We start from the raw sequence: 24,911 nt of genomic DNA, 5'->3' as shown, positions 1-24,911 counted from the left end.
AACATACAATAAATTACTACAGAGTATTTTAAGTTCTTATTTTGCATAAAAGTGTAAATAGAAGGAAGTTCAATATATAATCACTTGTTTTTTTGTCTAAACCATCCGGTAATCCGAACCACATTGGGCCGACTAATCCGGATTTCGGGGCGTGTCCAAGGATTACGGTATTTAAACCCCTCCCAATCGCAGTTGTGGGGGATCGATTGGTATAATCACTTGTAATTAGCCTAAATTACCTCCATAATACGATTTTCTTGTTATTTTATTGTCACAAATAAATTTATGGGTGAAAGAAAGTAAGCCTGACAAACGATTAATAATTTGCTGTTGGTTGCCGCCATGGGGTGCCGTAAGGGGAGGGAGTGCATTGACACCGGGGAAAGGGTTGCCGACGGAAAGTTGTCAATTGAGAGACATATAAAAGAGGGGAGAGATCTTTGAGAGAGGGGAAATAAAGGGGTGAAATGGTAAAATACTACCACAGGGAGCAAAAATTGTACTCTCAAAAATCGATACCTCTTTTTTATTACTGTGTTTCATATTTCTAAAGTACAAATTTACAAAACTTCAACAAATCGAATTCTACTGCCGTGTTTCTCGTGTTAGTATACAATACAATTGTTTCTCACCCGGCACCCCTACAAAATTTACTGTATTCTACACTCCTATGTGCGTAAATATACAAAAAGTCGGGAACTATTCGCAGTTACATGAAATAAACACTTCGTATCTAGGTAGACCTGTCAAACGGGTCGGGCGGGTCGGGTCCCGGGTCGGGTCATACGGGTCGGGTCAGAATACGGGTCGGGTCAAATACGGGTCGGGTCAGATACAGGTCGGGTCATACGGGTCACGGGTCGGGTTAGGGTCAGAATACGGGTCAAGAAATAATTTTTAACGCCTTTTTTAAACGATTTTTTTAATTTAAAAAATATTTTTTAAAAAATTAAATATATTTTAAATTATTATTTTAGTCATATTCATCATATACAATAACTATATTGATATAATTATTAAAATAAAGTTTTTTTAATAATTATTTTATTATTAAATATTATAAAAGTTATATAAAATTGACTTTTTAGTTGAATTTTTAATTTTAAGTAATAAAAAATTAATTTTTTAACTATATTTTCAAATATAATATATAAATAATAATGTTTTTAATAAAATTCATGATTTTCCCTTGACCCAACGGGTCGACCCGTTCGGGTCGGGTCTCGACCCTAAAATAACGGGTCATTTCGGGTTCGGGTCAAACGGGTCGCGGGTCGAGAAAACCGGGTTTGTAACCCTAAGAAAACGGGTCGGGTCGGGTCGGGTTTACGGGTCGGGTCGAGTTTTGACAGGTCTATATCTAGGTATCTACCAGTTCTGAGTGTTTTTTTTTTTTCTAAATAACTCGGGAGCAGCTTCAATTCCGAAATAAAGGTAGCAATTTGCAGTCAGATGAGGGAAATTTCAAGGACCTTCTGAATCCGTGAGCGATTCAAAGATTAAAGAGAGATTCAACAAAACAGCTCTCGAGTCAGGACAGGGATCATGCAAGGTGTCACGGTCCGCTACTTTTGCCGGACCGTGGCGCGCACCCTTGCCCGTCTCAAGGCAAGATGCAAGCACAAGGATCTTCGTACTAGTGAGGGATCGCCCACTAGCACGATACTCGGGTCTCGGGTCGGTGTGTGTCGGGAATCCTAGTCACGATTATCAAGTCCGACACACGAAAGCAATAAAAGTAAGCAATACGATTATTGAAAGCGAGCAACAAGCAACAACAAGCTTTTGGATGAGAAGCGGTTTTTCATTGACTAGCACCTCTCAAAGAGGGAAATTTGATAGTTTGGTCCTGGTAGCAGGATACATTGAATTTACAAGTTTAGTTCAGAATAGCGATATACCTATTTATGGAAACCTATTCTAAAACTACTAAGAAATACTTACTACAAATGTACAAGGAAAATGAAAATACATAAGCATAAAATAAATCTAAGGGTTCAAGTGTGCGGATCGTCACACTGGTGTGTCACGGTCCGCTACTTTTGCCGGACCGTGGCGCGCACCCTTGCCCGTCTCAAGGCAAGATGCAAGCACAAGGATCTTCGTACTAGTGAGGGATCGCCCACTAGCACGATACTCGGGTCTCGGGTCGGTGTGTGTCGGGAATCCTAGTCACGATTATCAAGTCCGACACACGAAAGCAATAAAAGTAAGCAATACGATTATTGAAAGCGAGCAACAAGCAACAACAAGCTTTTGGATGAGAAGCGGTTTTTCATTGACTAGCACCTCTCAAAGAGGGAAATTTGATAGTTTGGTCCTGGTAGCAGGATACATTGAATTTACAAGTTTAGTTCAGAATAGCGATATACCTATTTATGGAAACCTATTCTAAAACTACTAAGAAATACTTACTACAAATGTACAAGGAAAATGAAAATACATAAGCATAAAATAAATCTAAGGGTTCAAGTGTGCGGATCGTCACACTCTCCCCCACCTAATCTGTTGCCGCCCTCGGCGACACAAAAAATCTTGAACGGTGCTTCAGTGAGACATCCTCGGTGAGCTCTGACTGTCCATGCAGTGTTGGGGATTGGCTTGTACAACTCGGCATGAATGTGCGCTTTGTCCCAAACAATGACTGGCCTCTTCGTCCCTTCAAGGATAGGCTGGAGTTCTTTGACATAGAAGCTGCCGAACATCATGTTCTCCAAGTCCACCACGTGCTCCTTGTCCCTCGGGAATGCCCACTTTGCCGCTGCTTGAAAAGTGCTCTCTCGGGCTTTCTCCAAGTACTGGCTCCAACGGACCTTCACTTTGTCTCTCCTCACTTCAAAGACCGCATTCAAGGGAATGTGAGATCTCCGGACGCCGAATCGGCATTTCGGCGCGGCCCCCTGATGGTACGAGGCCTTTTCTCTTGGGTCGACTGACCCGCAAACCAGGACGTCGATTCAAGACATCGACGCGCCCCCCGATGGTACGAGGCCTTATCTCTTGGGTCGACCGACCCGCAAACCAGGACGTCGATTCAAGACATCGACGCGGCCCCCGATGGTACGAGGCCTATTTCTTTGGGCATCTCGGCCCTCATTGTCTACTCCTCGGTGAGGGGGTAGACTCTTCTCTCGTCCCCCAGGCCACTTAGCATCGTAGTTAGCCTGGGTCTTGTTCGCCCTCGGTTCCACCGAACCTTTAGGCATTCTCCAAGGTCGCATCCCTTGTTTCGGCGTCGGTATCACCCTCATAGCCGAAATTCGATGCTGCCCCTTGTCTTCGTCGCCGTCTACCGTATTCACCACGATAGACCCCATTAGTAGCATCGATCCGTCACTTGGTTTCAATACTACCAATGCTTTCTGAAAGAACTGCATCCCGAGTACTAACTTGAAGTCATCCAACGGAACGGTGGTGAAGTCGAGCTCCCCTGCCCACTCACCCACTTGGACCGCGACCTTCTTAGCCACTCCTTGGACGCGTCTCATTTTCCCATTGACCGCTTCAGCATTTGTTAGCATCCCGCAGAACTAGCCCCAACCGATCCGCTTCCTCTTTCGTAACAAAGTTATGGGAGGCTCCCGAGTCGATCAAGGCTCGTGCTTGCTTCCCATTCACCATCATGTCCACGTACATGAGCCCGTTGGATTTCTTGGCGGAGGAATCTTCGTATTTCCCCATCGCGCTGATCCGTTGAAGTGAGCCCATCCGTGGTTGGTCTTCACCATCACTCGAGTCTTCGTTACACTCTTGGTGATAGTCGGCCAACGCCCCATCAAGACGTTCTTGAGCCCCTTTCGGCATCTGCTTGAACATGGCATTGAACTCCGCTTTGTTCGGACAATCAGCCATCTTGTGAGGGCCCTTGCACACAAAACACGCGAACGGTCTCTTCGTTGTGGAAGCAGTGGAGTTTCCCGCCTTCGAAGACGAGCTTGAGGGCGAGTTTGTAGTGCTCACCGATTGGGCTTGACTTCCTTGCGAGCGGAACCGACTGTTCCCAACTGAAATGGCGCTGTTTTGTGGCCTTTGTCCATTATACCCACTTTGTGACGTACCCGCATTCCCCGTTGGTGCCACAACTCTTGGTGCCTCTCGCTCCCCGTGAAAGTCGAGCAGGCGTTCCGCCGCTGATATGGCCGAAGACAGAGTTTTGGGATTCTGCCTCATGACCTCCTGTTGTGCCCACCTCTTCAGTCCGTCAATGAATTCGAATGTCCTATCCGTCTCGGACATTTCGCTAATCTCGAGCATGCACGCTGAGAATTCTCTCACATATTCCCGGATTGATTTGGTGTGCTTGATTTCCTTCAACTTCTTCCGAGCAACAAACTCCGTGTTCTCGGGGTAGAAGTGATCCTTCAAGATCCTCTTGAAGTCGGCCCACGATGTCACCGTAATCGTGCCCGCATCGATTTCCTTGTACCTAGCCCTCCACCACATCTTGGCATCGTCGACTAGATACATGCTTGCCGTGACAACTTCCGCGTCTTCGTCGAGCCCACTTACTCGGAAGTATTGCTCCATATCGAAGATAAAGTTATCCACCGCTTTCGAATCCCTCGCCCCATCGTAGGCACGAGGTGGAGGTGCCTTCACCTTATGGCTCCCCACGATTTCCGTCATTGGCCACCGCTTTCACGAGCGTGGCGCAAGTGTTCTCTAACATCTCGACCTTTCGATGCAGATGATTGATCTCTTCCTCCCGATCGTCGGGGATCGCACCACTGATCACTTGGATGCGGGTGTCCATCCCGTCCACCTTCGTCTCAAGGTCACAAACCGTCTTTTGCAACTCCTCGAGGCTCGCGGCCATTCGCATCACGATGTCCTCGAGTTTGGGAAGCTTGACGTCGATTGCGTCCTCTAAGGCATCCACTCGGTCCTCGATTGTTCCGCCCATTTTCTCGATCTCGATAAACAAATGCGGCTTACGAGACGCCCGTCCGAAGACCAAGGCTCGATACCAAATGTCACGGTCCGCTACTTTTCTTGGGACCGTGGCGCGCACCCTGCCGTCTCAAGGCAAGATGCAAGCACAAGGATCTTCGTACTAGTGAGGGATCGCCCACTAGCACGATACTCGGGTCTCGGGTCGGTGTGTGTCGGGAATCCTAGTCACGATTATCAAGTCCGACACACGAAAGCAATAAAAGTAAGCAATACGATTATTGAAAGCGAGCAACAAGCAACAACAAGCTTTTGGATGAGAAGCGGTTTTTCATTGACTAGCACCTCTCAAAGAGGGAAATTTGATAGTTTGGTCCTGGTAGCAGGATACATTGAATTTACAAGTTTAGTTCAGAATAGCGATATACCTATTTATGGAAACCTATTCTAAAACTACTAAGAAATACTTACTACAAATGTACAAGGAAAATGAAAATACATAAGCATAAAATAAATCTAAGGGTTCAAGTGTGCGGATCGTCACACAAGGCATCTGCTTACACAACCGACTGGTGAAACTCATAAAATATTTTCTTAAAAAGCGATGTTATTGAGTTGGACCAACTTTACAGAGCCATCCCCTCCACAAGTAAGAAAACCATCAGAGATAACTTGAATATCTGTGAGACCAACCTACAAAACAAGCCGAACAGTAGTCGCACGTCCAGAAACGATTCAGTATCCAGATTAGTAGTTCATTAGTCTATAAACAAATGCGCTATTTAGCAAATGTCAACTAGCAGTGAAGTCACTGATGTGGGTACCTATGACCTTGGTTCAAAAACCCATCAGCATCAAAAAAATTCTCAGGGCTTCCTTTTAAACAAAAAAAGAATCAGCTACTATCCTATAGGACGGTCTCATAGCACCCCATGCCGAAAAAAGTACATTTAAATTTATTTTGACAACGGGAGCATTTATCATGTTCATGACAAATTGACAACTATACTGAAGTAAAACTAGCTGATGTAAATATGTACATCAATTAAAAAAATATTGGTTGTTCATATAAAATGCATGGGGGGTTTTTATTAGGCCGTCTATAGCTAGGTCATTCTCATGCACTAGTCATGCTATATATAGTGTGTAGTTGGACATTGTCCTCAATGTACATGTAGAAGTAGGAATAAAAAGGAAATACATGTTTTTGGATTTATGGAAATTGAAGTACAAATGCAAATACAATGATATGAGCGAATGCATGCTCTAGGTAAATGCAATTCTATATGACATACGGAGTATATAACAAATGAATGCAATCTAAACTACACTAGATGATGCATGTTTTCTATTAAATTGGAAGCTAATTTAAATTAGCTTAGGTCACCTATGATCAAACCTCCCCAAACCGATTTAAGCACTATTTCTAGTGTATAAAGGAATAGGTTTGATCATTAGTGACTATGAGACATGTGAGATATATTACAATGCAAATTATACTATATGAACTAACTAATGCAATATGGAATATAATACAAATACAAACCTAAACTATATGATTAATTATAATGTATGTCACTTCATAAATGCAAGGTATATGTAGATATATAACTAAATGCAAGTGCGATGAAATGTAAACTAGAATGCAATCTAATCTAAAATGTAATGCAACTATACATGAGAGGTATAGATAGAAAAGGTTCTTACAATCACGATCTCAATCAAATCCCCCATCATCAGGGCTATCATCATCTCCACTCTCTTCTTCCTCTCCTCCTCTTTGATCATCTTCATTCATGCCTTGGTTGGGAACACAAGGTGCGGTTGCACCCAAGAAGGCCTAGGACCGTTAGGATCAATGAACCCTTGTTGAGCCATATGGTAATATTGAGGGTAAAGAGCCAAATAGTTGTCTTCTTGCCCACGGTGGATCCTAAAATCCATGTTGTTCATCATACCCATCAAGATATCAACGCCCGATGGCGGGGTGTGGAGGGTCTGTAGACATGGGGATATAGGGGTATCTCCGCATAAGAGGGCCGAACACCATGAAGGAATAGTGGGAAGCCAAGGCTTGGACCTTGGGATGGTGGTGGTGCATGGGAAGGAGTAGGAGGCACCTCCTCATGCCTTCTAGGTGATGGAGCTACAATCCTCTCAATGGGGAGGAGGTAGCTCGGCGTAGGTGCAAGGTAGTTTGACCTAGGCTCGGTGGAAGGGAGGTTCCAACAAGGGTGAATGTAGTGCTCCCCTTTGTGTACCAATCAATGCTTCTGACTCATTATACTTCACCATTTGTGAAACCGAAAGATAGCCTTTTCATCGATCAAAGTATCACCGGGTAGAGCTATATATCTCTCATCATCATTGAACCCCGAACATAACACATTGGTCATCCTAGTCACAAGGCCACCAATCACAATTCCCTTGGACTTAGTCGTACCCTTTGCTAGATTTCGAAACAGGACAAGCAACTCAAGTGCAGGGTTAAAGTTGTAGTTTGGTAATCCTTGAACATTCAAATAAGACTCTAGGAAAGTCATGTCAAGTTGACTAACCTTCTCGTGTCACTCCTACCATTGATAGTGCCCGCAATAAATTGATGCCACACTCTAATGATCGGATGATGAATATAGAAAGTATGACACCTCTTAAAACCATTTAATTCCAAACCGGTACTCGCTCTCCATAAGTGTGATTCCGTGAACCCTATGGGTTTCTCAAGGTTGATCTCGAGTATTTCAAGTCCAAAAAGTCCACCAAAAGTAACCAAATGCATCTGATGGGTTTCATTACACAACCGAAATTCCAAACATACCCCATATCTTTCTTCTTCAAAAACTTTAAGACTACACAAAAACTCCAATGTGAGGCTAAGATATGTCACCTCATGCATATTAAACATTGTCTCAAGACCCATTCCTCTAAGGAAGGACTTGGTTTGACTTTTTATACCAAGTTTATCCAAGATGTTACGACAAATGAAACGAGTAGGCTCAAATTCCTTACCTAGTAGCTTCACAAATCGTCTCCTATGCTCATTTTTTATGAAGACTACTTTCGGGAAGTCCTCAAGTTGTTCTATTTCCGGTAGTAGCTCCTCTTCTTGCCTTTGGACTCCGATGGTGCATTAGAACCTCTTCCCTTTCTTCTCTTTGTTCCTTTAGAAGTAGTAGTATTTCCTTTGCCCCGAAAATTCATGGCTGTCGTCTTAGGCACACCAAAAATTACTACCCAAAAGAGTGCTTCAAATCTTCACAAATAAGAGCCAATCAACCTTGAAAATGCCTTATTAGCACAATAGAAGCAATGAATTGAAGCTATAAGGCAATAATCAAACCCGAAACGCAATATGAGGCTTAACTTAGGACCCCCAAATTTTAAAGTGATGAAAATGGGTGATTTTGAGTATGTAGAAGGTTTGAAATGTTGGTTTTTATTGCGTAGAAATGGATTAGAATGAAATTTGGAGTAATTAGAAGGTGATTTGGTAAGGAATTTGAGCCTACTCGTTTCATTTGTCGTAATATCTTGGATAAACTTGGTATAGAATATCAAACCGAGTCCTTCCTTAGAGGAATGAGTCTTGAGACAATGTTTAAATGTATGAGGTGACATATCTTAGCCTCACATTGGAGTTTTTGTGCAGTCTCAAAGTTTTTGAAGGAGAAAGATATGGGGTATGTTTGGAATTTCGGTTGTGTAATAAAACCCATCGGATGCATTTGGGTATTTTTGGTGGAATTTTTGGACTTGAAATACCCGAGACCAACCTTGAGAAATCCATAGGGTTCACGGAATCACACTTGTGGAGAGCGATTACCGGTTTGGAATTAAATGGTTTTAAGAGGTGTCATGCTTTCTATATTCATCATCCGATCATTAGAGTGTGGCATCAATTTATTGCGGGGACTATCAATGGTATGAGTAACACGAGAAGCGTTGGTCAACTTGACATGACTTTCCTAGAATCTTATTTGAATGTGCAAGGATTACCAAACTACAACTTTAACCCCGCACTTGAGTTGCTTGTCCGGTTTCGAGCCCTAGCAAGGGGTACGACTAAGTCCAAGGGAATCAAGGGAATTGTGATTGGTGGCCTTGTGACTAGTATGGCCAATGTGTTATGTCCGGGGTTCAATGATGATGAGTGATATATAGCTCTACCCGGGGATACTTTGATCGATGAAAAGGCTATCTTTTGGTTTCACAAATGGTGAAGTATAATGAGTCAGGAAGCATTGATTGGTACACGAAGGGGAGCATTACATTCACCCTTCCTTGTTGGAATCTCCCTTCCACCAAACCAATGTCAAGCTACCTTGCACCTACGCCGAGCTACCTCCTCCCCATTGAGAGGATTGTGGCTCCACCACCTAGGAGACATGAGGAGGCGCCTGACTCATTCCCATGCACTACCACCATCCCAAGGTCCAAGCCTTGGCTTCCCACTATTCCTTCAAGGTGTTCGGCCTTCTTATGCGGAGATACCCCCATATCCCTATGTCTACCGATCCTACACTCCTCATTCCACACCTCGTCATCGGGCATTGATATCTTGATGGGTATGATGAGCAACATGGATTTTAAGATCCACCGTGGGCAAGAAGACAACTATTTGGCCCTTTATCCTCAATATTACCATATGGCTCAACAAGGGTTCATTGATCCTAACGGTCCTAGGCCTTCTTGGGTGGAACTGCACCTTGTGTTCCCAAACCAAGGCATGAATGAAGATGATCAAAAAGGAGGAGAGGAAGAAGAAGAAGAGAGTGGAGATGATGATAGCCCCCGATGAAGGGGGATTTGATGGAGATCATGTTCATGACAAATTGACAACCATACTGAAGTAAAAACTAGCTGATGTAAATATGTACATCAATTAAAAAAATATTGGTTGTTCATATAAAATCATGCATGGGGTTTTTTATTAGGCCGTCTATAGCTAGTGGCCTAGTGGGTCATTCTCATGCACTAGTCATGCTATAAGACCGTTCTATACAGCAATTTGTCAAAAAGTAAAAACATGGTAGTAGTAATTAGTAATTCAGTATTACCCTTGTGACTCCACCAAAGCTGTGGGAGCTGCGCTGGAGAAAGGTATGCCGCTCGTGAAGTTTCGGCCAATGGTGGACTAAGCGTGCTCTCTTCGCATCCCACAATTTAACATCTCCATCCCTGCCTCCAGTTAAGAAGAAGCTGGTATTCGGAATTGTTGAAATCTTCGTAACGCTCCCTTTGTTAGAAATATTGCCAAGGACATGTCAACTACTTTGGTGCGTCTTGTATGAGATGGTTTCATATGTGAGACCAACCCAAATCCTTATGTATTCTTAATTTAAATTTGAGGTGAATGAGTTTGTCTCACATGTAAAACCATGTCATTTAAGTTTTTGTGCAGGTAGAGGTATATTTCTACAGAATACAGAAACTGAAATATACAATGTTTTACCTGAATGAGCCTTTGGTATATACCATAGCATTCCATGCCGATTTTGATCTCCGGCGTTGGATGAAAGTTGCACATCTATTGCAGCGGTGTCAGCGTCCCTCTCAAGAGTGTTGGAATGCTTGTGTCGTTTGGTCTTTCCGGTAGCTATGTACCGGAAATCGTGAAGTCCAACATCACCACCTTTTCCACCAGTAACAATCAGTGGGGAGATAGATCCGGTTCCCACATCATTGTCAAAAACAGAAATTGAACAGGCACCACCTAAAGAGAGGCCAGAAACATAAAGGGAGGATCATAATAGATTCAAATTCCATGATAACAGATTGACAGTTACTAATAGCTTAACGGTATAAGAAATAAAAGATTACTAACCATCTGCTTGAATACAAACTGAGAGGAGGGGAAGGGAGGGAGGGAGAAATAGGGAAGGAGAGGAGGACATTTTCTTTCCAAGGATTTCTTATGTTGATAGAATTATAATTTAGCTTTTAGTAGGGTTACCAGATTCGTAATATGAGACGTAATTCAATCAAAGATTATTATTCCATGTAATTTGGATTCTTAATTCATGCTAATTATTCGCAGTTTGGTAGTTAACTAAGTGACTCCGCTTACCCAGGCTTCGAGAAAACAGATCCCTCACTCCCTCCATTTCCCTCAAACCCAATTTCATAATCAAACAATAGAGTTTGTCCTGGTTCCTTCCCCTCCAAATCTCTCCACCCAAACAAGGCTTGAAAATTGCCCTAATTAATTTTTATGCAAAACCAATGTTGAATTTCTGGGATTCAGTAACACCCTCGCTCTATCAGAATCCTACTACTGGAGTATTGGACAACAATTAACACCAAACTAAATATGAATTGTGGAGTCCTGAGTTAATTGTGATATGGTATTAGTTGGGAGTACATTTCAAGTTCTATTCATCGTTCACACATAAATGGAAATACCTTCATGGCACATCACCGAAGCTCGGGAGCTAGTTGGGGGAGCAAGCGTGTCCCATATGACTACATTTACACCATTGGAGCTATAGCCAGCTGAAGCTATAATTGAACCGCTAGTTGCAACATAGCAAATATCCCTGTCAACAAGTAGCATCCAAGTAGTGTCAGGGCCTCAGGGGGGGTGCAATCAATCAACCATAGCATATTTTTGTGTGCTAAAGAAAAATGTGCACAGCACATTTTACTGGGTGGATGGGGGTTCAACTTAATATGCAGCACAATAGCAATCATGAACAAAATCACTCCGACATTAACTGTCAAAACGAACCCTGAACAACACATTTTTATAGGCTTAGAGCTTTTCTTCAATTGAGGGTAATTGTCTTGGGGTAATGAAGGCAAAATACAAAGAAAAGTAGGAGATGGTGATGGTGGTGTATAGAAGGAGGAGATGAAGATGAGTTAATAACTACATTTTGGTTAAGTTAACCTGATGAGAACTCCCCTCTACCCAACCAAATAGTTTAAGAAAAAGAAAGAAAAACATATGGTCAGAAACTTGCCAAAGTCCAACCACATATGCCTCTGGGAGGATCGAATTTGCAAGCAGCCTTAATACACAACTACTTGACAATTTCGAATGGCACACACAGCAGCAATGGAAGAAACAATGGAAGGAAAGAATAGCCAAAAACTTGGAACGCTGGCATGTTTGCAAGTACAGATGTTAAACAAAATATACCCTCAAACCTCGATGTACTCTACGTCTAACTAAACATATGATAGAAGTCATAGAACAATCTGAAACAGAAAGGTTAAACGTGTTTTCCTACTTTGGGAAGGAGTTGTTTACATGAGAACGAATTTCATAATTGTAAAAAAGCAGCTATAAAGTTTGTCACTCCACAGCAATGCTAATTATTTCAGTACAAGCACAACACTTTCTGTAAATTATTAAATCAGTAGCACTTACGAGGCATGGCCATTAAAGCAGAGAGATGAATCAGTGGGTCTGACATTGCTTCTTCCTCCCACCTCTAGTTGCCATGTGCATACCGTTCCATCTGATGCACAGTCGGCAAATCTGTGGCCAGAGCAGTCAAACTGCAAAGCTGTAACTGACGCAAGAGCATATGGGGGAGTAACATTAGCAGCAGGAAGCACCCCGTACGTTGCAACGGCTTTCTCTTCACCAAACTACATAAACTTTTACTAAATTAGCAACACAGGAACTTTTCAGTTAATTAAGCAGACAAAATAATTAAAAAAACTGAAGCTTGTAAACAACAAATAGAAACATAGCTACTTTTGTTTCTCTTTTTGGTATCAAAACCCGGCTGATGTTTACCCTCAAAAAAAGTAGATCTGATCACAATTGACTACACAACAGCAATAACGATTCATGAACAGCGGTGACTGAAAGTAACATACCTCCCATAGGTAGATGTGAGTGTTACTGGAACCAGCAAGAAAGTAAGGCCGTGAAGGATGACTAGCCAAAGCCCTTACACTTATGTTATCCAGCGTAGCTGGCGGGTCAATGGATTTGTCAAAGTCATCTTGGATTCCCCAGCCCATGCCAGTGGCGCCAATGCCAGCATAATCTGGAATTCCAAATGCTCCACCGCCAGTCAACTCCTTTCCTAGTCTTGCTTGAGAGCCATCACCTACTATAGCTCCACCTAATCCAAGGTGTGAACCTTTGCTACTCCCAAGCCCAACCCCAGGAGCAACACGAGTGGGAACCGGAGTAGATTTCGTACCAGCCCAGCCTTTCTTGGGCCAATCAGCTTCTTCCCAAACAAAGTCTGATGAAGCTTTTGAAGGTAGTCCATCACCCAAATCAAAGTAAACTATTCCCTGTATAAATTTCAAAAACTTCAGCCATAAAGAGTGACTTAACGGTTAAATAGAAAAGCGAGCTTCTCGCAATAAGAGGAAGATAGAACGATTACCATTACAAGTGAGCTCAAGTGCTCAACCAAAAAAAATACAACTAAACAGATTTCAATTTGATTGAGGCCGAGTGTCACCAATAAAACATGAATTCCAAGCAAAACCAAGTAAGAAAGAGCTAATTGACGACCTAGCCAGTCTAGCCACATGTCCAAATTTTATCGTGTTAAAAAATGAGTAAGCATTTACCTATACATTGACACTTAACAGAACACTGCTATTACATAAGCCATGATAGCACATCAGACCTATGTTGCTCAGGCTCGTTTAGAAGTATCCGACACGGGTGTGTGTCCAAGTGTTGGACTAGGCAATTTTTCTGAAAAATATGCATATTTTGGTTTAAAATGAGGTGTCCCAAGTGTCATACCCTTGTCCAAGTGTTCAGTGTCAGACACGGTACGTGGAGAAATCAGAAGAGTCGGAGTAACATAGCATCAGACTCTTGCTTAACTAGAGGTTGTGTCCCAAAAGAGAGTTGCAGGTTAATGGTTTCACAGTTATGGGCAAACAGTAGGGATGCTGACTAGACGAAACCAAGGAGGAATCGGATCAATTCACGCTTCAGTCCGTATCTTAACAAGATCTGATAAAGCTAAACCGACACGGTTACAAAATGGGAAAAAAGACAAAAAATAAGATTTTTCTGAGTGTACCTTTTTGTTGCTGGCAACTGCAGCCCGCTGTTGCTCAATAGAATTAATACATAGTGCCTGTTCAATGAGACTTATACAGATTACAAATTCCGTATATTTGGGGATATCCAATCACTGAAATAATGCTGACAATGACAGGATAAAGAATAACGGGGTTACCTCCAATAACTCTCCATTTCTTCGATGAATTTCTCTAGGAGTGCGGAAAGGAGCAACTTCATCAGTAAGAGCTGCTCCCTTTACATCAGAATCCAATGGGTAACGACTTTGCTCAGAAACTGAAGGACCTTTATCTCCACCACCACCACCACCACGAGGACTGTTATCAAAAATACCTTCTTGTTTGTAACTTTCCAGCTTTTCATGATTTTGAAGAGCCCCCGTGTGAAAGTGATTCCACCCTCTAGCAGGATTCAAGTGAATTAGTTCTGATAACTTAATTGGTAATTGAGCAAGCAATTCAGATATTGTTTTAGGATCATTGAAGAATTTTGCCAGCATTTCAGTGCTTGACAATACAGTATTTTCATCCGTAGCATTAGAGTAACCAGAATTTTCACCCGATTGCTCAGCAAAAACTCCTAGCTTAGATTGACTAAATTCCTCCAGCCACATTAGAGTACCTATTGAGTTCCCACCCCTTGTCTTATGCCAGAAGAAAACAGCGAGCTGCATTGCAGTGTGAAAGGATATGTGTGTGATGGTGTTTTCCATCACATCAGTAAAGATCATCATGACCCGTCTGACAAGTTCCAGGAAATCATTATCCTCAGGCTCAGTACATACACTAGAAGCCTGGGTCATGTCGGTCATTGGGTTAGAAGTAAGATTACCAAGTTGGCATTTAATGAACTTGGACAGATGTTTCCACAGAGATGCTCCAAGAATCATGAATCTCTCATCTTCTGGGATCTTTATCATTTTATCTCCCCCATCGCCATGCAATACCCCTTGATTAACCAGTTTATTGGCTGTGCTAACACTTGATGACTTGGGATTGAGTGCCTCCATTACCTCACCAAGTATTGCTTTCAAATTTGGCATGTCAACTTCCCTGTTGATTCCATTGGAACACGAGGCCAACATTGGTTGCAAAAGTGCGTCAAGAGCTTTGTCATTACGCTGAAGAATTGCTGAAGTGAAATACAAACAATACTGACAGAAATCAAGAGCCATGATCAACTGCCGAATTAGATCTTCACTTTCACCTTTACAAAGCATCATTAAAGCCGATGTTAGGCTGCGCATTGATGACATAAAACCCTTCGAGTAAAACTCCACAAACTGGAAGTTCTTCGGTGAAGCCAGTAAGTGTAAACTAGCCATACTGCCAGCAGTAACAAATCTAGACAGTGAATAAGACAAATTTTCAGCATCCTTTACAAGATGGTTGAACAACTGAGACGAGCAACTAATGACATGGGTAAGTGAGGGCAGATGAACTTGAGAAGAAGAGCCTTGTAGTAGACGATATCCAATATGCAGTTGCCTACTACTGTCCAAAAAAACAAAAACCTGAAAAATAAAAATGCAAAAAATTAAAGCATTCTTACCAGCAGAAACAATGATTTCAGTAGGATGACCATATATGAAACATACCTTATCAAGTAGTGCATTCCGCAATAAATTAAACTTCTGCTCAAGATAGGCAAGAGAAGAATCCAGCTTTCGTTCGAAGCTTTCAAGATCACCAAGTTGATTCATCTTATCCTCCAAGGAGCAGGTCCTTGCATCAGTTGAGGCTAAACAGGTGCCACACCACCCTGGATGCTCCCTAATTAATTTAGCAATGTACACCATGGCTAGATCTAACTTGCTCTGGTACGCCAAATAGTTGGATACCCCATTAGACAGCCATCTAGAAGAATCATCTGGAGACGGCCGAAATATTCTAGGTAGAATATCGTATTTTTCATGTACAGTTCCATCATCTGGAACTGTAATATTACTAGCAGATGTAGACAGGTACTCCAATGCTTCAAGCTGAATTTGAATCAAAGGAAGTTTTTGAATCAATTGTGACCTCAATCAATAAACTTCAAAAATGAAAAGTAATACGAAGTATTAACAAGACCCCTGTTCATCAATTATATGAAACCAGTATGTATTATTATTAACAAATTATTACCTAACAATCCCCTATCCACTACGGAGTAAAAGACATAAAAGACAAGGTGAAACTGAAATTTTTCTCGCCGAAGACAGGACAACCTAGAATTGGGCCCTATTTTTTTGTACTCTATTCTATAGTTATATTGAGCAACAAATGGTAATCTTTTAGATTGTAATATTTATAAAATTCAAAAATTCACGAAATCACGATCAGCATATATTTGATTTGCCTCTATGTTTTTTATAATAAAAAATTTATGGACTTTTTATGATAAGAAGTTGTGGCTAGAAAATATGCTATTAGTAAAAGTATAAAATAATCGTTCGCTTCAACAACAACAACATCAGAGCCTTAATCCGAAAATGATTTGGGGTCGGCTGACATGAATCATCCTTTAGAACCGTCCATGGGTGATCGCACACCTCAAAATGCGAAAATATAGAAAAGGAAAAGTGAAAAACAAAAGGGGAGTGAAAAATAATACAAAAGTCAAGGTAATTATAGGTTTTAAAATCGAAATCCGGATTTCTTTTGTAAAAACTTAGAATTTAAATCGAGAATAAAGATTAAAACGATTTTGAAAACCGAAGTAAAACTTAAGGGTCCGAAATACCTTAAAAGTGAACCAAGTATAAAATAATCGTTCGCTTCTTGGTAAAAAGTAATATTTACACTAAAATTCACATTTATCGCATTACTCAATTCTCTTGATTACTATTACTGTTTCAACTTTTTTTCCTTGAATCAAAATACAAGGATGAGAAAAGTAAATAACCAATGAGTTGTCAATTCGAAGTCTATAATACACTATATAAAGTAAAAGTCTATATATACCGTGCATGCATTGCACGGGGTCTATACTAGTTGTCTCAATAAGTGATTTCATGGTTAAATTGTGACAACTTACACTTTTAAAGATGCCAGAATCATCCTATCAAACGTCAATTCAAAGTGCATCATATGAAAATAATTACTCCTCTACGCATAAAACCACTAAATAAGAGGTCATGTCATATCATACCATGCATGCCATCGAGAATAGATTAATTTTTCCAAAAAAGGACTACACACAACACATGTACAATGCAGTCATGCAGATGTGGAGTCATTGGCATGCTGAAACTTGAAGCACGTGTCTATTGACGAACAAAAAGTACAATTTATAATACTAGATTAAATCAATGAATCACAACATACTAACACATTCAAGAGACCAGAACTTACAGGAAGGCCACATTTTTTTAAGGCAGAAGCAGTCATCGCCATTGCCCACTGACTTAGAACAGCAGTATTCAGCTCCCCAAGTGCATTTCTCAAGCTATTTTTGGTAGCCAGTAGTAGACAATATTGACCGATGCTAGGGTCAAGCAAAGCAGGATGCTTTGACTTTTCTGGTTTAGTGCCATTAGAGTACCCTTGCAAACCAATAACAGTCAGAACAGACTGGAAGAAATTCCCTAACATCCACTGCAAGAACAGAGTAGAAGAAGAAGTTAAGACCTAGGCAACAGAAGTACAGAACCTAGTAACTCAAAGGGAAGGGACATGGACATAAAGACGTGGAAGAAAGGAGTATCCACTTGCCTCAAGAACACTTGCAAGCCAATAATCTTCTTTCTCAACCGCAGACGGAAGTAAAATTTTTGAAATTAGATGGCGCTCTGATGGCCCACTTTGTCCTTCAACAAGACGACAAATTACAAGAGCAAGCTGGCCATCACCAAGATTCTTTGCACAGACAGTAACTGCAGATATAATATCACCACTAAGCAAAAAGAAAGCAATTGCTAACTCAAATTGATGCCTTCCCATTAATACATAAGCATTTTTTGACGCAGCAGCTTTATTTTTCTCCTCCTACAACAAATTGAAACTATATTCAGAACCAAATTTGCAAAATAAGAACAGTAATAAAGTTACCATACAAGGGCATACATATAAATGGTTCTAGTCACTGGCGTGTGATGATGGTGAGGTAATGCTATGAAATACAATAATTCTTCTAATTTGTAACAAGCAACAAACTACACAAGCTCAAACGCTACAGCGTACCTGGAAATTGCGAGACAAAAATGCAACCAAGGGCTTGTCTTTCTCATCCTTGCTGATCTTAAAGAGGCCAGCCAAGACCTGGTGTCTATTTAATGCTATATATAGCAAAGCACAGTCCTTTGGGTCTCTCTTTTTCAGATATTGGCATCTAGCTAGCTTCTCCATCTGCATTAAAAGAGAGAGCATTAACTATGAATCTGCAACCAAATATGCTACTGAAACATGCAGACATTAAATTATAATCTGTTTGGCCTAAGCAGAACGAAATCAGATATTGGCTTTCATGCTTTTGCAAGAAAGGAAAAGGACTCATAACTAAGTGTACATCACTGAGAAAAAGAGAGAATAAGAAATGAAGAAAGCTTTAGTAGAATGCAGTTCAAGTCTTGATTGTCCCGCCACAGATTTCATCACCCACGCCGTGTTTATTTAAGTTATGTCAGACTACAACTATAGAGATTAGAGTGAACCCACAAGCCACATCCAGCGGGTCACTCAGAAAAAGGTTATTCACGGGTGATTAAAGGACTGACTACAAACAGATGGATCATCCCCGACAATGTCCACAGAATGACAGAAGACATCCACGTTACCATCGCTGCATTGTTTATGTAGCAACGACGAGTAATTTCACAAAAAGAGCACTGAATTCCCACCAACCAGAAATTGGTAAATTTTCTCTTACCCCAGTAGCAACGACAAATGCTTCATCCAGATAGAAGGTTTACAGATCCAAACTACTCGCTATTATTAAGCAAAAACAAAATCTATGCCAACAACCCAACAAGGCGTACACCAACAGAGAACGTAAGTACATCTGAGAGACTTCTTTGAGCATACCTTAGTACGAAGATCTGTAAGATTCGCAAACCAAAAGCCAATACCAATCTTTCGCATCTCTGCCCAGGTTGGTTCAGTTGGTATGATGGTATCAAACAAGTTCATGTGGCAATCAGACTGAAAAGCCCAACCTATAAGTTGAGAGTCAACAACTAACTCTTCTACGGATGGTTTTGTACCGTCTCTTATGTGGAATTCCAGTTGTTGAAGCCTTATCGCACACCAAAACCTTTCATAATAACATGAGAACAGGTAAGAATAAATCATTTCCCCAAAGGAGGTCAGGAAGTGAAAACCCAGAGACTCACTCAAGTACAAGGCTGCAAACAGATACAAGATAAACTTATTACTAATCTAGATTAATGCGTACCTTCTTCCAGGTTCATCAAGGCTTTCAAAAGCAGAGGCAGATTGTGAATTGTTCATCTCACGTAGAAGGTCAACAATCGCAAACATTTTCAGCTTCTGTGAATCTGTCAAAACTTCGTGTGCCCGCAATTTCTCCAATATCTCCTGAAAACCAGAAGACTTAGAGCTTGACAAAGACGCTGTAAACATGTTGGTCATGTCACCAGCTGAAAACTGCATCAGCCCACTTTCTGAATTTGAAGACCAAGTGGTTGTACTTGGGTCTCTGCTCCACTGAAAAACTTGGCTAGTTCTGCCGCTTAACACCTGTCCTTCAAAATAATTTGACAGATTGACCTGGCTAACGCTAGTACTAGACTTTGCAGGCCTTTGCTCAGATGCTGAATTTGAGGCCAAACATTCAATAAGATGGGATACAGCCACATTTGCACGTTTCCAGTTCCCTGCAACGTAAAACATCCATCTAATACATCAATGTAGCAGAAAACAAATCAAAGAAGCCAGTAGAAATTCGTCAAGCACTACTGTAAGTGAGGACTTTGAGCCACAAAAAGTTTGCAATATGTCACATGTGAGGTATGATCTTTTTTCATTGTTTTCAAAAAGAAATTTGTCTCTTCTGAGCAAAAAAAATATAGACGCGGGAGGCAAGAATAAGGTAAGAAAAGCAACTGATCAACAAATGTACTTATTCCTTCATGATGTATCATGCATTCGCCTCTGAATGACGGATAAGCTTAAAAGGAAGCAAGCAGAAGATCAACTACTATCACAGAAAGTAAGGGAAGTATTCTATCAGATTCTATAAGATCTTTGCTTGATTCTCAAAGATACATCTTAAACTGAAGCAGAAATATACACAAACACATGTCAGCATAAAGCCATAAATTTGTATGCCCTTCATGGAAAAGGATTAAGTGTGAATCCTGCAGATACTATTCTAAACAATACTCATGCAAAACAAAGAGCTCCTGTATTTAACATATTTAAATATGACTGTAGACCTTTCTCATTCTGCCTTTACGGCAAGTCGACAATGTACATGAATAAATCACATAGAACACAGTGGGACATCAATTTGCATTCAAACAAAATCAGAAACATATATTTTGAGAAGTAAAACACAGATAGACCTATTTCTAACACACCTGAATAAATGTTCATCAAAAGAGCTTCTGGATGATAGAAAGGCAGAGGACCACAGATACTTTCAGCTACTTCAGTCATTTTTAAAAGGTGATTTGAGTTATCGGAGGTAATAAGAGGTGGTTGGCTTCCACTTTCAACTGGACAGTAGGATTTTTTAGTCAAAGGCGGAAAAAGTACACTCTCGTCACTGATTTTTTCAGAAGGCAACTCTTGACAAACACAAATTTTCCTAGTACATGATTCAGGACAGTCTCTATCCATTTCATTCTGTATAGACAAAGCACTATTCAGAGTAACATGGCCATCAGAGAGATGCTTATTACCCATAGGGAATGACCAGGGGATAAATAGACTGAAGTAATCCACATGAATTACTACAATAGTTCCATTAGGCCCTAAAAGAAAGTCACGTATATTAGTGGAATTACGCACAATGGCAACACAGACCCAGTTTTGTGTTTCTGTAGGAGTCAAAACACTGTAAAATCTTCGGGAATATATGTGCAACTCATTCTGGAAGCAGACCCCTAGAAACAACATATTTTCTATCACAAGCCAATGCAAAGCAATTACTTCTTCAATTAGGTCTATCTTATCTTCCAACTCGAAAGTCCCACCATTCGTGAGATGCTGAGGTTCCCAAATACAAAGCATATGAGCATGATCATTTGAGCATATCGTTGCAATTTTTTGACCCCAATCAGCAGCAGATATAGCACTTACTGAACCTGTAAATGAACTAAGCATACCCACAAGCTCAAAAGGCATACGAACCTCTGGCACTTCAGGCATTTTGATCCTCCAAATTCTTGATTTACCATCAATATGTCCCGTTATGATGTGATATGAACATTTATTTAAGTATAAATTATCTCCTACATCCGACATTGAAGGAGTCGATGAACTTGGAGACACCGCTGAAATACTCGTAACTTCGTCACAACCATTTGGAAAATATGACGAGCAGTGATTCACAACCAAGCAATATCTTTTACCAGCAAAGTCAGTCTTATAGACCCATGTGGAACATTCAGCATCCTTGTCAGTGTCAGATTTGCACCGACAGCTGCCTCCAGATGATTCATAGCAATGCAATGCCACTTTCCATGATTCAGCCCGAAAACTGTTTATCCATATCCCCAAAAGCAAGAAATTATCAAAATTAGAAGAATCTCCATAAGTAGAGTCTAATGGAAATGAGGCAATCTTATCAGGCCCATTCAAGTGGTCATGACCTAGAAAAGGAATAGTGCAAAGCTTATAGCACGTAGTTCCCTGTTCTTTGTTATTGCTAACTTTGATGATATGGACATCTATTCCTCTAATATGTCCAACAAGAAGAATCGGGTCTTCACCCACACATAAAGGTGCCCAGTTCAAGCTCATTTCCTGAGAAGGATTATCATGTAGAATCATTTTTCCAATCAGTTGCCATGGAGGAGTAAATGACGGCAACCCTGAGATGCTATATGAGCTGGTAGTGGTTGACCAAAATATAAGCCCGCCATTAGAATCCAGGGAAACAGCAAGTTGAACTTTACACATAAAAGGATGCACAGCAACTTGCAAAAGTTTACCAGTGTGACCAATAGTATCCAAGGCTCCTCCAGATTGACAATACAATTTATTATCTGTTTCACATATTTGAGTCTGAGAAGGTTTCTCTTCCATTTTTACTAATGATTGATTGTATAACACTGACCAGGCCAACGAGTTGCAAGCAGATAATTGAACCACTGAGCATAGGGCTGGTGGACCACAACGTTGATTTCTCCAGATGACAGCCTTGATAAGTCGAGATCCTTCAGTACAATTCACATGGTCGCTCTTACAAGATATTTTTTTATCGGAATCCAATAATTCCTGTCTCTTCCATAAGGTCACACGTGGAGATCGCATTGTGGCAATGTCATCAAGGCAGTGGACGGCCCAGAAAGTAACTATTTTGCCGGGACCAAGGCCAATCAACCATTCACACTTGCCAACTTCATCATTTTGGTTTTTCTCAGTACAGAAAAGTTGTCCGTCGCCTACACAAACTAAGCCTTCAAGATCCAATGCCCATGTCAAAAAAATATCGGTCCCTAAAGTACCATTCAGTGAATGATTGATCTCGATGACGCCAACAACACAAAAAGATAGCCTTGAGGTGGATGCATCTTGATTATCTTTGGCACCTTTTCGTATTCTACTGCCATCAACCTCACTCCATAATCTCACGGTGCCATCTAAGCAGCTCGTTAACACAACATGTCTTGGTGCATAGAGAGCAGCTCTGTTTGCTTGACTTCCTCCAGAAGGTCTCCACTGAATCGCAAAAACAGGTTGGGGGTGCCGTAACTCAGAAGAAACACATCCAGATTTTCCGTCATAGTGGTACACTGTAACATAATGACTTGTATTGCAAGTCGTAGAACCTAGTCTGTTATCATGAAGTTGGGTAGGATATGCACCTGTAGCTAATGGTCCTTCAAGTGACCAAGTTGTAGAAACTAAAGTCTGAGGGACCTTAGTCTTAAACTTCCATGCTATTTCCCAAGACTTGATGTCCCTTTTCCAAAGAATAACTTCTGCCCCTGCTGATATTATTCCGTCGCCAGAGTTTGTCCAAGCAATTGCATCCACCTTTGCACATTGTGCAAGTAAATCAGTCTGGCTCCAACAAAAAGAACCTGGATATGAGTAAATTAATTTTGACTGAAACTGAAGCAAAAATAGTACCTAAAAGGCTAAAATCAAAATGAACATTCTCTCTACCTCCGATCATGTAGTTTCAGTCATATCACACATTTTTTGCTGCGTTGCCTAAAGTAAAATCAAAATTTAAAAGTCTCTTTTTTTGTTAGAGAAGGTGCAAAAATTATAATTCACCAACTCTATAAAATCGAGTAAAATAAGAGCAGATAATAGAAACCTTTAAGAGGAAACGACCACAAGAAAAGCACATAAAATAGAACGTTATCAAATAGCCAGTGGAAGATCAAACTATTCTTGGTTGGTAAAAATGCCGAGAGCAATGAAGCGTACGGCACAACAATGCAGGCAAAAAAGAAAGAAATGTTATAACAAGATCATCACATTTATTTTCTTGCTGTTTCTAACCCTTCTACTGATACTTCTTTTTTTCTTTTTTCTTTAAATCACTGCCTCACCCAAGACGATAAACACTAGCAAATACAGAGTATGTAAAAATAGCTGTAAAAAAGCGGTAAATATCTAAACACTAATCAATTCACAAACTATATTACCAAAAACACGAAGAAGCTCCAGCATATCTACTCCTTTAAGGGCGATAATTCATCTAACCTTATTAGGTGATCAAAACTAACTGATGTCAACTTCAAAGATGGTCAATTTAACACCACAATTTTATTATATAGAGCTAACTAGCAACTTTTGAAGCATGAGTAATTAATCATACAAGAATTAGCATTAACTATTATCAGCTCACAACTCAGCACATCAATTACGACCACCATTAATTGCACTCATATCCACCATCATAATCCAACACACTCAACAAAATTCGGGTGATTAATCGAACACGCTATACAGATAAATCCGCGATTAATCAAACACACTACACAAAATCATTCAAAACCTCATCATATATCACGATCAAAGTAATTTCATCTCAACTTCAACTCGAATCAAATCAACGCCTTAATGACATGACCTAGGGCTAAAGAGTAACTTCCAAAGCACTATAAGAATTTGCATTTACTATAATTAGCTCATAATTTCCGACGTATTATTAGAATGTGGATTAACTGCACTCGGAATATCATAGTTTTCTTAATCAAAAAAAAAAAAAAAAAAAACTGCACTCAGAATCACCATAATCATCCGACAAAATCATAGCTTAATTCAACAAGCACACCGCGATCAACAATGGCGGCGACGTCTCAATAACTATGAATTACTCACTCATGATTCCTACAAGAACTAATCACGCGCATACAATTAAAATAAAACAGCGATTAATCGAACACACTAAACAAATCATCACCTAAATCAACAAAAAACACTATTAAAAAGGAAAATTACCAGGAGACGAATCATAACGGAAGAGAAAAACACGGCGATCAACGACGGCGGCGAGGTCGCCGGAAGAAGGAACAGCGGCGGACCATGCGACGGCGGAGACGGCGGCGGGAGGAGAGAGAGGAATGACTTGACGGAAAAGAGGTTGAAGAAGAGATTGGTGAGGAGAGAGTGGAGAAGGGAAGTGAGATATTACGAGGAGCGATGATGCGGCGTAGGCGACCCATGAGTATCCGGCGAAATCCGGTAGAAAGTCAGCGACGGTGGATCCGGTGGTGGAGGAGACGGTGGGTGACGGTGGGATGGTGGCGGTGTTGATTAGATGGAGTGGGAGGTGGTGAGTGGCGGTCATGGATTCGTTTGGTTCAATAAGACGGAATGGAATAGAATCGAGTTTTAGTTCATCGGGGAAAGGTTCATAGTAGTATAGTAGACCGTTTTGT

The 24,911-nt window shown here is 40.9% G+C and overlaps 1 protein-coding gene and 1 long non-coding RNA gene across 3 annotated transcripts; one reads left to right on the top strand and one right to left on the bottom strand.

Moving 5' to 3' along the window:
- Positions 1-470: 470 nt before the first annotated feature.
- On the top strand, positions 471-5,568 carry LOC141604965 (uncharacterized). The gene is made up of 3 exons (XR_012526254.1): positions 471-737; positions 1,365-1,552; positions 5,440-5,568. It is a non-coding gene; the product is annotated as an uncharacterized LOC141604965 (long non-coding RNA).
- Positions 5,191-24,911, bottom strand: LOC141604964 (uncharacterized). 2 transcript variants are annotated; one of them, XM_074423556.1, is made up of 16 exons: positions 24,472-24,911; positions 20,424-23,096; positions 19,277-19,718; positions 18,907-19,135; positions 18,067-18,231; positions 17,599-17,871; positions 17,239-17,481; positions 15,501-15,884; positions 14,061-15,416; positions 13,902-13,958; positions 12,721-13,149; positions 12,263-12,486; positions 11,293-11,426; positions 10,343-10,603; positions 9,948-10,126; positions 5,191-5,583 (listed from the first exon to the last, which is right to left on the bottom strand). In XM_074423556.1, exons 1-16 carry the CDS (start codon positions 24,818-24,820, stop codon positions 5,485-5,487), a joined length of 7,497 nt encoding a protein of 2,498 aa, XP_074279657.1. In that variant the 5' UTR covers positions 24,821-24,911; the 3' UTR covers positions 5,191-5,484. The 2 variants fall into 2 exon arrangements, with proteins under 2 accessions (XP_074279657.1, XP_074279658.1); XM_074423557.1 differs by having other exon boundaries at positions 20,424-23,076; positions 24,472-24,892.

Source organism: Silene latifolia, chromosome 10, assembly GCF_048544455.1.
Source record: "Silene latifolia isolate original U9 population chromosome 10, ASM4854445v1, whole genome shotgun sequence".
Taxonomy (NCBI): Eukaryota; Viridiplantae; Streptophyta; class Magnoliopsida; order Caryophyllales; family Caryophyllaceae; genus Silene; species Silene latifolia.
This window is presented reverse-complemented; position numbering and strand designations above follow the sequence as displayed.

Bases quoted from the DNA above. Each gene is read 5' to 3' on its own strand.
- LOC141604964 (XM_074423556.1), bottom strand. From the start codon at position 24,820: ATGACCGCCACTCACCACCTCCCACTCCATCTAATCAACACCGCCACC. The intron at 23,097-24,471 runs GTAATTTTCCTT...ACTCATATCCAG, and splicing joins CCGTTATGATTCGTCTCCTG to GTTCTTTTTGTTGGAGCCAG. The intron at 11,427-12,262 runs GTAAGTGCTACT...ACTTGTTGACAG, and splicing joins TGCTTTAATGGCCATGCCTC to GGATATTTGCTATGTTGCAA.